General features: G+C 42.8%; 1 protein-coding gene across 1 annotated transcript in view; it reads left to right on the top strand.

Moving 5' to 3' along the window:
* The first annotated feature begins 269 nt into the window (after positions 1-269).
* slc6a19a.1 (solute carrier family 6 member 19a, tandem duplicate 1) overlaps positions 270-11,822 on the top strand; it is an 18,853-nt gene continuing 7,300 nt past the window's right edge. Inside the window, exons 1-8 of the mRNA XM_079590917.1 lie at positions 270-674; positions 5,483-5,623; positions 5,760-5,897; positions 7,493-7,674; positions 7,946-8,056; positions 10,503-10,615; positions 10,953-11,081; positions 11,686-11,822. The exon at positions 11,686-11,822 is cut by the window's right edge and continues 20 nt beyond it. Coding sequence (XP_079447043.1) covers positions 476-674; positions 5,483-5,623; positions 5,760-5,897; positions 7,493-7,674; positions 7,946-8,056; positions 10,503-10,615; positions 10,953-11,081; positions 11,686-11,822 — 1,150 coding nt within the window. The 5' untranslated portion in view covers positions 270-475. The remainder of the gene's footprint in view (positions 675-5,482; positions 5,624-5,759; positions 5,898-7,492; positions 7,675-7,945; positions 8,057-10,502; positions 10,616-10,952; positions 11,082-11,685) is intronic.

Genomic DNA, 11,822 nt, shown 5'->3' with positions numbered 1-11,822 from the left:
TTCTCACTTTGAATAAAAGTGTTTACCAAATGCATGAATGTCAATTATTTCAATAAGGTCAATCTTTAAAACACCTGATAAGTGTAAAAATAAACAAACATTAAAACATTTATTTAAAAACAGTTCAAAAGTCAGAGGAATATAAATTAGACTGAAATAACACTGCTGGGAATGACTTAAACCCATTTACACGACTCATTTTCAGAGCGAACAGACACTGACAACCAGAAACAATCCAGCCGTGAGTGAACATTACACATTAACCAGAGAAGTTTAGCTTTCATCCAAGCCTTTATCTTGCTGACAAAACACTTAAAGCGTCCCGGAATAAAGGAGCGAGTATTAAAGGTCAATAATAACGAGCCGCCAGTCAGATCCTCTTCACCATCACACACACACACACACAGAGACACACACTTATCTGAAGCGTATCCCTGAGCTCCGGTCCATTAGCGATTATCCCTGCAGTGTGAGGATGAAGCTGAAGCTCCCGAACCCGGGTCTGGATGAGCGGATTCCCTCTCACGCCGAGCTGGAGAAGCTGGAGGTGGAGGAGGCTGGAGAACGCCCGCAGTGGGACAACAAGACCCAGTACATGCTGACCTGTGTGGGCTTCTGTGTGGGACTGGGGAACGTGTGGAGGTTCCCGTATCTGTGCCAGAGCCACGGTGGAGGTGACACACACACACACACACACACACACACACACACACACACTGGTTCTTCTTACCTGGAAACATGGAAAACGTACACATGATGCTGAACTAACAATTGTCTAGTCTAGTATCATCACATGAATCAAAATAGACTTCTTAAACATACTGGTAAAACTGCATAACCGTCACTTATAATTAGGTATCATTCGAAATCTTCAACGCATGATGTGAATTTTGTTTTAAAATTGGAAATGGTACTTAAAAGTGGGGTATGTGATTTGCAAAACGGCCGGCAGATTTTGAAAATACACAACTCAAATGGTCCTACCTTCTTTCCTTTGACTCCAACCATTCACAGAACATGGACATGGATGGGGGGAGGGGGGGGGGGGGATGGTACGACCGTTTGATTGACGCACTTACTGTCCAATGATTCTAGGTGGTCTTGGAAATGATTGGCTGGAGTTTTTCGAGTCCTGCCCGTTCCACAGATGATTAAATTGCTTAATTTTTATTTCAGTGCTTCTAACTCAGTGGCTGTAAGTGGGTTAGGAATAGGATTTTAAGTGATTTTGAAAAAATGGCCAAAAAAGAGAATGACATACTCCACCTTTAAGAACCTTTTAGAAGCTCAATTTTTGTGAAATCAACTTCAAAATTTGGTACAATTTGGTTTTCTAGCAAGTCCAAATCATTTTGTACAATTAAATTTTTTTTTAGTTCCCTATCAGTCGGTCACTCTCGGCGTACGTCGTTGACAGACGAATAGAAATCCCGCTAGAGAGGCCAATCTACTTCGAGTGAAACTAAACGAGCCAATGCACATTGTCAGCTGTTCAGCCTCGCAGCGCGGGTATATAATGAGCAGCAGGTGCGATTGCACTTCAGCTTTTTGCTTCGGAGCCGAGCACTTCGATGCTTTTCTATACTAAGAGTGTTACGCTTTCAACGGGACCTCTCCTGTCTGGTGCCGGCGATATAGCACGGCAGTGTGGGCGATCTCTCTCTCTCTCTTTCTATCTTTTTTGTTTTCAATTTGAGCAAAACAAAAAGGCTGTTCTTACGGCTGGTAAGGTGCGCCGTGAGAGAGTCAGTGCACGACAGGTGCACGTTCCTGTCCGTGAGAGCAAACCGCGTCTCCGTTCCCGGGCCTGTAAGTACTCGTCGGACTTAACCGGCAAGGCTTACAAGGCCTGTGGAGAAGCCGCCTCAGTGATACATAGCGTTGTTGCACGAGGGTGATCCACAAGTTCTCCAATAACTTCGTGCCTCAACGGACCTCGCGCTTCGTGCGACGAAGGTCACCGCGCGGTCAGTGGGTCGTGCGATGTCCACTATGGTGGTCCAGGAACGCCATCTCTGGCTGTGTCTGGCTGACATGAGGCGACGCGGTCTAGAACTTCGACCAGCAGTTCTCGCCCGCGGCCCCGCTCGTCGCCGAGGGCGTCCTCCTGCGTCTGCCATCAGACCATCAGGCTCGGCTATGCGATTCAGTTCGCCCGGAGTCCCCCCAAGTTTCGGGCCATCCACTCCAGAGCAGCCGATGCCCATGTCTTGCGTGCGGAGATCGCAGTCCTACTGGCGAAGGACGCGATAGAGCCGGTCCCTCCAGCCGATATGAGGTCAGGGCACTACAGTCCCTACTTCATCATACACAAGAAAGGCGGTGGGTTACGACCGATCTTGGACCTGTGAGTTTTGAATCGAAGCCTCCACAAGCTACCGTTCAAAATGCTCACGCAGAGACGCATTTTCGAATACATCCGTCCCCAAGATTGGTTTGCAGCGATTGACCTGAAGGGCGATTGACCTGAAGGGCGATTGACCTGAAGGGCGATTGACCTGAAGGACGCGTACTTTCATGTCTCGATTCTTCCTCGACACAGGCCGTTTTGGGCTGTCCCTGTCTCCCCGTGTCTTCACGAAAGTCACGGAGGGGGCTCTTGTTCCCATTAGAGAACAGACTACTACTCGCATCCTCAACTATTTTGGCGACTGACTCAAACTAGCACACTCTCGAGATCAGCTATGCGAACACGTGTGACGTGCGACTGGCTGAGGACCTCATGCTCAGGCACCTCAGCCAGTCTTCAGGGAGAAAAGAGCAAACTGTCCACGTGCAGAGGATCTCTTTTCTCGGTGTGGATTCGGTCGCACAAACAGCGCGCCTCACAGAGGAACGCGCTCAATCGGTGCTGAACTGCTTGAACATGTTCAAAGGTAGGACGGCGGTCCCACTGAAACTCTTTCAGAGGCTCCTGGGGCATATGGCAGCAGCGGTAACCCCGCTCGGACTGCTTCATACGAGACCACTTCAGCACTGGCTTCATGGGCTAGTCTCGAGATGGGCGTGGCATCACGGCACTCACTGGGTGGCAATCATACCGGCGTGCCGCCAGACCTTCAGCCCGTGGTCAGACCTCTCGTTCCTGCGGGCAGGAGTGCCCTTGGAACAGGTGTCCAGGCATGCTGTGGTGTTCACAGATACCTCTGCCACCGGCTGGGGTGCCACGTACAAAGGGCATGCAGTGTCAGGGGTGTGGACGGCTCCCCAACTGCATTGGCATATCAACTGCCTCGAGTTGCTAGCAGTACATCTCGCTCTGAGCCGCCTAAAGAGGCCGCTACAGGGCAGAGACGTGCTGGTCCGTACGGACAACACTGCGACCATTGCATACATCAACCGACAAGGTGGTCTACGCAACTCACCCGCCATATCCTCCTCTGGAGTCAGAAGCATCTGACGTCGCTTCGAGCCATGTATGTCCCCGGTGTGCTCAACCGTGTGGCCGACGAGTTATCACGAGCTGTGCTCCCGGGAGAATGGCGACTCCACCCCCAGGCGGTTCAGCTGATCTGGAGAGAGTTCGAGGAGGCTCAGGTAGACCTGTTCGCCTCCTCAGAGACCTCCCACTGCCAGCTGTTTTACTCCCTGACCGAGGGAACACTCGGCACGGACGCACTGGCACACAGCTGGCCCCGGGGCCTCCACAAATATGCGTTTCCCCCAGTGAGCCAACTTGCACAGACCTTGTGCAAAGTAAGGGAGGACGAGGAGCAGGTCCTTCTGGTGGCTCCCTACTGGCCCACCCGGACCTGGTCCCCAGAACTCATACTCCTCGTCACGGTCCCTCCCTGGGCCATTCCTCCGAGGAAGGACCTTCTGAGACGGGGCACCCTATGGCACCCGCATCCGGGTGATCAAAAAAAGTTTAGTTCAGTACATATGCTTTACAGCTCAATTTTTTAGATATCAACTTCAAACTTGGTTAGACATATGGCTTTGATTTTATAGCAAATTTATAGTCCAAAATATTTTGTAAAATATATATTCTGAATAAAATAAAGTGTTACACTAAACTTAAGTGACAGTTAACAGCTCAAATAGGGAACATCTACAAACATTTAAAGAGATTTAAAAAAGAGGAAAAAGGGAAAGAACAAGTGAGAAATAAACTTCAGGGGACACTTGTATGCCGCTGTGTCTTAATTTGTCTGAACAACTAGCAATTAGTCAACGGATAAGAAGTCTAACTTTTAAGTCTCAAATCTGCAATTTGATGTAAATGTATTACAAAACATTCAGTCTTAAAGGAAATACTTGCAAGACTTGCCACATAAGAGTAATTTGTGTCAATGAGTAATAGAGTTAATGCACAGTGATTAAATATTCCTACAGTCATTCAATAACCTGAGAGGATCCGCTGAATAAACGTACAAAAATCACTTATATCAGGAAAAAACTAAAACCACCATTAATCAAACATGCTTGAATTTGAGGATTCTCACTTTGGATAAAAGTATTTACCAAATGCATGAATGTAAATTCTTTCAATAAGCTCAATCTTTAGAACACCTGATAATTGCAAAAATAAAAAAATATTTAAAAATATTTTTTAGAAATTCATTTCTTGCAACTACTTTACATTTACAAGAATTCTTAAAGATTCATAAACCAACCACATAGTTTTATATTAAGTTGCGAGTCAATTTTTGAGCCGTCGGAAATACTGGAACTTATATTACGAATATAATGTTTGCGGGTCAATTTGTCCCACATATTTTATGGTTAAAATGTCAGCTGTGCAGAACCAAAAAATTATATTTTTAATGTATTTTGTCATGTCAGTTTCTCAACTACCCTCAGTGTATTTACATTTATACAATTGGAAAACACTTTTATCCGAATGATGGCACACATTTCCGTTGTAAATTAATTTTTTTGTATTTTAGATACAGTGCTGTTTATAACATTTAGATTGCGAAAAAAGTTAAGTTCAGTATTAAACATAATATGTTCTTGTGTTTATTTTTGTTTGTAATGTGTGAGAAGATTTACCAATCGTACATTGGTGTGGATGCTACTTTGGTGTGAATGGGCCTTTAATATTTTGATTTATTAAAGGATTAGTTCACTTCAGAATTAAAGTTTCCTGATAACAATGTCATCCAAGATGTCTTACTTTCTTCCGTCGAAAAGAAATGCAGGTGTGTGAGGAACACACTCCAGATGTTCTCCATATAGTGACTTCAATGGTCCAGCGGGTCGAAGGTCCAGATGTGAGTTTCAGCTTCAAAGTCTCTCACGATCCAGCCGAGGAATAAGAGTCTCATCTAGACAAACCAGCCGCCATTTTATAAAGAAAATAATACTTTTTAACCACAAATGCTTGTTTACTATATGGAGAAAAATCCTGAATGTTTTTCGAAACACATGAACATCTTGGATGACGTGGAATTATCAGGAAATGTAAATTCTGAAGTGAACGAATCCTTTAATTGTCTGATTATCAGTCTGGAATCATGAGACTTTTCCCTTGTTCTAGGAGCGTTTATGATCCCGTTCCTGATCCTCCTGGTTCTGGAGGGAGTCCCGCTCCTGCATCTGGAGTTTGCCATCGGACAGAGACTGAGGAAGGGCAGCGTCGGCGTCTGGAGATCCATCAACCCGTGTCTCACTGGAGTCGGTGAGTGTGCAGATCGACGCCTGATCACGGACTCCCGAATGTTGGCGAGTTTAGATCAGATAGGCCTTCCCAGAGAATACAGTGTTTGTCTGATCTTACGCATCAAGCTGTGTGATATCTCCGTGTGGTTCCTCAGGTATCGCCTCCATGTTGGCCTCCTTCATAGTGGGCATGTACTACAACACCATCATGGCCTGGGTCATGTGGTACTTCTTCAACTCGCTGCAAGAGCCACTGCCGTGGAGTCACTGTCCAGTTAACGCCAACAGAACAGGTGCTTTCTGCTGGAAATAAGCTTGACATTTCTCAATACCAGTTTTGATGCTGGCAGAAAAAAGTATTGTTAAAATATATTATATAACAATTATTGAAGACAAGTAAACAGTCACTTATCACAATAGACTGATACACATCCGATAGTCTAGCCTGGGTGCCGGCCCGAACCCCGTCCACAACATGTTTTGGTCGGGAAGTTCGGTCTGGACTCGATCCGTTGAGGAGTAATTAAGCTCGGCTCCCAGAAGACCGCGCCAATCAAATTGCCAGGGCGGGCTTTAATCGCTGATGGACAGATGATCTGCGGTTACGTAATCACCACGTCATCAGAGAGCGATTGGGTTGAGTTGGTTTTCCACAGAGATGAAGACGACTGCAGCTGGAGAACTGAGATGTTTAGATTCCGCTATCGCGTCTGTTATAAAAGAAATCGACAGCGCATTCATTTTAAAAGACGAACACAGAACCGCAATCAAGACATTTGTCGATCGGAAAGATGTGTTTGCCGTCCTTCCTTCCTACGGGATTCGGCAAAAGTTTAATTTATCAGCTGGCTCTGATGGTGGCTAAGAAGATGGGATGCAGTGAAAACCAATGGAAGGGTTAAAATTGTTAATGTTTAAATCAGTTGAGTCGCGTTGTAACCGTGTTGTAAAGTTGAGACAGGGCCGACAAATGCAAGAAGATTTATTTGCTTTATTGTTGAGATCTAATCCTAAACGGAGAACTTGTTCGTATATACATAGGCCTACACCTTTTGTATTTCTCTCAAAAGTGCTATTTGTGCTTGTAAGTACTCTGCGAATTCTTAAATTATTTTTACAACAACGGCAAAGATCATTTACACTCATTCATTTACTACGTCTTCCAGCGTGCGGGCAGTTGAGCTCTGTGGACAACTACGTCACTTACTGCGTTGCTCTGATTGGTTGTAGGTCTATCCAATTGAGTGCAGAGGTTTTTTTTTTCCTGGTTCGGTTAAGACACGTCTCATAATCAAAGCCCTATGGAGCGGTATCAGACTCTAACTCTGCCTCGAACATGAGTATGACGAAGTCAGGTACCGATATTCCCAACTGTTGACCTTACCTTAAGACATAAACCAATGTGTTTATGTGAATACTCACATTGACACATTTTTCATGCATTTGACCGTTTAGCCGTGCACAGAAAGCTGCCCCTCAGTGAATACTGAATATGAGTTTTCTTTTTTGAGTCATATTACACTTTTAATAACTCATTTTAACCCATTTTTTATTGTTTTTCGCCCATTTCTTTATCGCTCTAATGTGTCAATAACTCCTGCACACTAAAGGCTGCATGAATATATTTGCATACCGTGATGAGCGATATATGAACGACATAGAAAAAGTTAAATCGATTCACACTTTATATCAACGCCACAATATATATATATCGTCATATCATAAAATTACCACAAAAAAAAAAGAAGTGAAATAGAAATAATAATAAGACCATCTTTGACATGGAGATGCTCTGAAGGATGAACTGAACTTGACGACCTCCGTGTCTCGAGCGTTGCTAACCTGAGCGAGTGTGTGTGTGTGTGTGTGTGTGTGTCTCCCCCTGCAGGCCTGGAGCCAGAGTGTGCGCGCAGCTCTCCGGTGGATTATTTCTGGTACAGAGAGACTCTGAACAGCTCGACAGCGATCGACGACTCGAGTGGCCTGCAGTGGTGGCTGGTGATGTGCCTGTTCTGCGCGTGGATTGTGTTATATGTCTGCTGTATCAGAGGCATCGAGACCACAGGCAAGGTGATGACACACTGACCCCTTCAAAACACACAGATATTCAGTGATATTACTGATTTAACTATCAGATGAGGACCAAACTTGAACTGAATTGAGCTGAATACTGACTCTACTGACTCATGTAGAGCTGCTTTTGATTTAGTCTCATAAAAGACTGTGATGTTTTGCAACATCAACTATTTTCCTGTTCATTACCGTGAATCTGCTTTCGAAACAACTTATGAAGTGCTACAAAAATGTAAATCTCTTGCCTAACTCATACTTGTCTCCTCAGGCTGTGTACGTGACCTCTACGCTGCCGTACCTGGTGCTGACCATCTTCCTCATCAGAGCGCTGACGCTCAAAGGCTCTGTGAGCGGGATCAAGTTCCTCTTCACTCCAGACGTGCGTTCACCAGCTAACCCTCACGCATGTGTTAAAGGAGTAGTTCACTTTAAAATGAAGAGTAGCCCATGATTTACTCTCCCTCAATTCAGAGTTATATTAATAAATGTCCTGGCTCTTCCAAGCTTTATAATGGCAGTGGATTGAAACTCATAAAGGTGCATTTATCCATCATAAAAGTGCATCCATCCATCATAAACGATCTCCAAACGGCTCCAGGGGTTAATAATAGTCTTCTGAGGCAAAGCAATGACTTTGTGTAAGTAAAAATAATCATATTTAACACGTTACAAAGTAAAATTCTAGCTTACGGCCAAACACAATCTACTTGTGCCTAATGCGCAACCTGTGACGCCAGAAGTAGCGTATAGTGCGTCATGGCGTAGCGTAAACATCAGCAGTGCGGAGCATTACTCGCATAAGTTGCGCTTGTATGTTCATTTGGCCGGAAGCTAGTTATTTTACTTTATAAAGTTTTAAATATTACTATTTTTCTTACACAAACTCATCGTTTTGCTTCAGAAGGCCTTTATTAACCCCCCGGAGCAGTGTGGAGCACTTTTATGATGGACAGATGCACTTTTATGATGATAGATGCACTTTTATGATGATAGATGCACTTTTATGATGGATAGATCCACTTTTATGATGATAGATGCACTTTTATGATGGATAGATCCACTTTTATGATGATAGATGCACTTTTATGATGATAGATGCACTTTTATGATGATAGATGCATTTTTATGATGGATAGATGCACTTTTATGATGATAGATGCACTTTTATGATGATAGATTCACTTTTATGATGGATAGATGCACTTTTATGATGAATAGATGCACTTTTATGATGGATAGATGCACTTATGATGGACAGATGCACTTTTATGATGAATAGATGCACTTTTATGATGGATAGATGCACTTTTATGATGATAGATGCACTTTTATGATGATAGATGCATTTTTATGATGGATAGATGCACTTTTATGATGATAGATTCACTTTTATGATGGATAGATGCACTTTTATGATGAATAGATGCACTTTTATGATGGATAGATGCACTTTTATGATGGACAGATGCACTTTTATGATGGATAGATGCACTTTTATGATGGATAGATGCACTTTTATGATGGATAGATGCACTTTTATGATGATAGATGCACTTTTATGATGGATAGATGCACTTTTATGATGGATAGATGCACTTTTATGATGATAGATGCACTTTTATGATGGATAGATACACTTTTATGATGGATAGATGCACTTTTATGATGGATAGATGCACTTTTATGATGGACAGATGCACTTTTATGATGGATATATGCACTTTTATGATGGATAAATGCACTTTTATGATGGATATATGCACTTTTATGATGATAGATGCAGTTTTATGATGGACAGATGCACTTTTATGATGGACAGAGGCACTTTAATGATGGACAGAGGCACTTTAATGATGATAGATGCACTTTTATGATGGACAGATGCACTTTTATGATGGACAGATGCAGAGGCACTTTAATGATGGACAGAGGCACTTTTATGATGGATAGAGGCACTTTTATGATGGATAGATGCACTTTTATGATGATAGATGCAGTTTTATGATGGATAGATGCACTTTTATGATGGACAGCTGCACTTTTATGATGGATAGATACACTTTTATGATGGACAGATGCACTTTTATGATGGATAGATGCACTTTTATGATGGATAGATGCACTTTTATGATGGATAGATGCACTTTTATGATGATAGATGCACTTTTATGATGGATAGATGCACTTTTATGATGATAGATGCACTTTTATGATGGATAGATGCACTTTTATGATGATAGATGCACTTTTATGATGGATAGATGCACTTTTATGATGATAGATGCACTTTTATTATGGACAAATGCACTTTTATGATGGACAGATGCACTTTTATGATGGACAGATGCACTTTAATGATGGACAGATGCACTTTTATGATGGACAGATGCACTTTTATGATGGACAGAGGCACTTTTATGATGGACAGATGCACTTTTATGATGGAGAGATGCACTTTAATGATGGACAGATGCACTTTTATGATGGATAGATGCACTTTTATGATGGATAGATGCACTTTTATGATGGACAGAGGCACTTTTATGATGGACAGATGCACTTTTATGATGATCAGATGCACTTTTTGAGATTCAATCTCTTGGTTGCAATCCACTGCCATTATAAAGCTGGGAAGAGCCAGGAGTCCCAGGACATTTAAAAAAAATATATAACTCTGATTGTGTTCGTCTGAAAGAAGAGTGTCTTATACACCTAGGATGACTTCAGAGAGAGTAAATCATGGGCTAATTTTAATTTTAAAGTGAACTACTCCTTTAACTCCCTCACCTCCAGGAGATCTGACGGATCTGCTTCCCTGTTCGCAGGTGGATGAGCTGATCAATCCCACGACGTGGCTGGACGCCGGAGCTCAGGTGCTGTTCTCCTTCTCTCTGGCGTTTGGAGGACTCATCTCCTTCTCCAGCTACAACTCTGTGCAGTGAGTCTGTGAACACACAACACTGTGAGCGGCGTAATATCTACACGAGGCAGATCGCTGGAGTTTAGGAAAGAGCTCATACAGTCAAAACAAAGATATAATTTTTTATATTTCTTTACTAGTGTGTGCAGGACACTATAGTTAATTTATGTAAGTGAGGAGAGAAAACTAGTGAAAGTAAACAGTGACATATTATACCTAGAAATGTTTCATACAGTGACTACCAGTAAAATGTATAAAAATTTGGGACTAGAAATTATTAAATAAAAAAATATAAAAAAGATTTTTTTTTTGGTTTGCCTGTATATTTCATCATATGTTCATATCATTCCATCAGTAATAACTGTGAGCAGGACGCCGTCACCATTTCCATCATCAACGGTCTGACCTCGGTTTACTCTGCAACCGTCATCTACTCCATCATCGGCTTCAGAGCCACCGAGAAATATGACGAGTGTTTCGAGAGGTGCGTCCTTCACTAACCATATCACATGACCTGTCCTTTCAAAGTTTGGGGTCAGTAAGAGTTAAAGTCCCCCTGTGGTCAATAACTGTACCCCTTAAAACTCATCTCTGATCACCAAACTTATATATTTAAATGTTTTTCCTAGAAAGAAAAATCCTCATGCCTTAAAATATCTTGAATGTAACTCGACACCCTTGCCTAATTTAGTATGCGCGGTTCTATGAATATGCAAATGAGCCCCGCCTCCACTCACTCAGAGATGCACTGGTTGACGATCACACGTTGATCTGATTGGTCAAGGTAGTGTGTGACGTCAGAAACACCAGCGATTTCACACCGTGTGTTTGAGACTGTCTTTGGTTCACTGCAGTTTAAAGCAGAAAATACTCAGCAATGCTGTCCACTTATGAACTTACACATGGTGTGTTACAGCAGATTAATAACACCACATACACACATAAACTACATTAAAAGCTGGATTTACAATCCAAAACAATCCAACAAATCCAAAAAATCTTACCAACCCCAAACTTTTGAATCTTAAATGTAACCTCGCTGTATTGTGTCCGACCTCGTGAGTGTTAAAGAGTGTGTGTCTCGACAGTAACATCCTGGCTCTGATGAACACGTTTGATCTGCCGGAGGGAAACGTCACAGAGAGCAACTATAACAGTGTTCTCCAGCATCTCAACTACACATCACCAGCCGTCATTCAGGAGCTCCAGCTCAAGACCTGCGACA

Source organism: Phoxinus phoxinus (assembly GCF_949152265.1).
Source record: "Phoxinus phoxinus genome assembly, chromosome: 19".
NCBI lineage: Eukaryota > Metazoa > Chordata > Actinopteri > Cypriniformes > Leuciscidae > Phoxinus > Phoxinus phoxinus.
The sequence above is the reverse complement of the archived record's forward strand: the minus strand, read 5'-3'. Positions and strand labels throughout refer to the sequence as shown.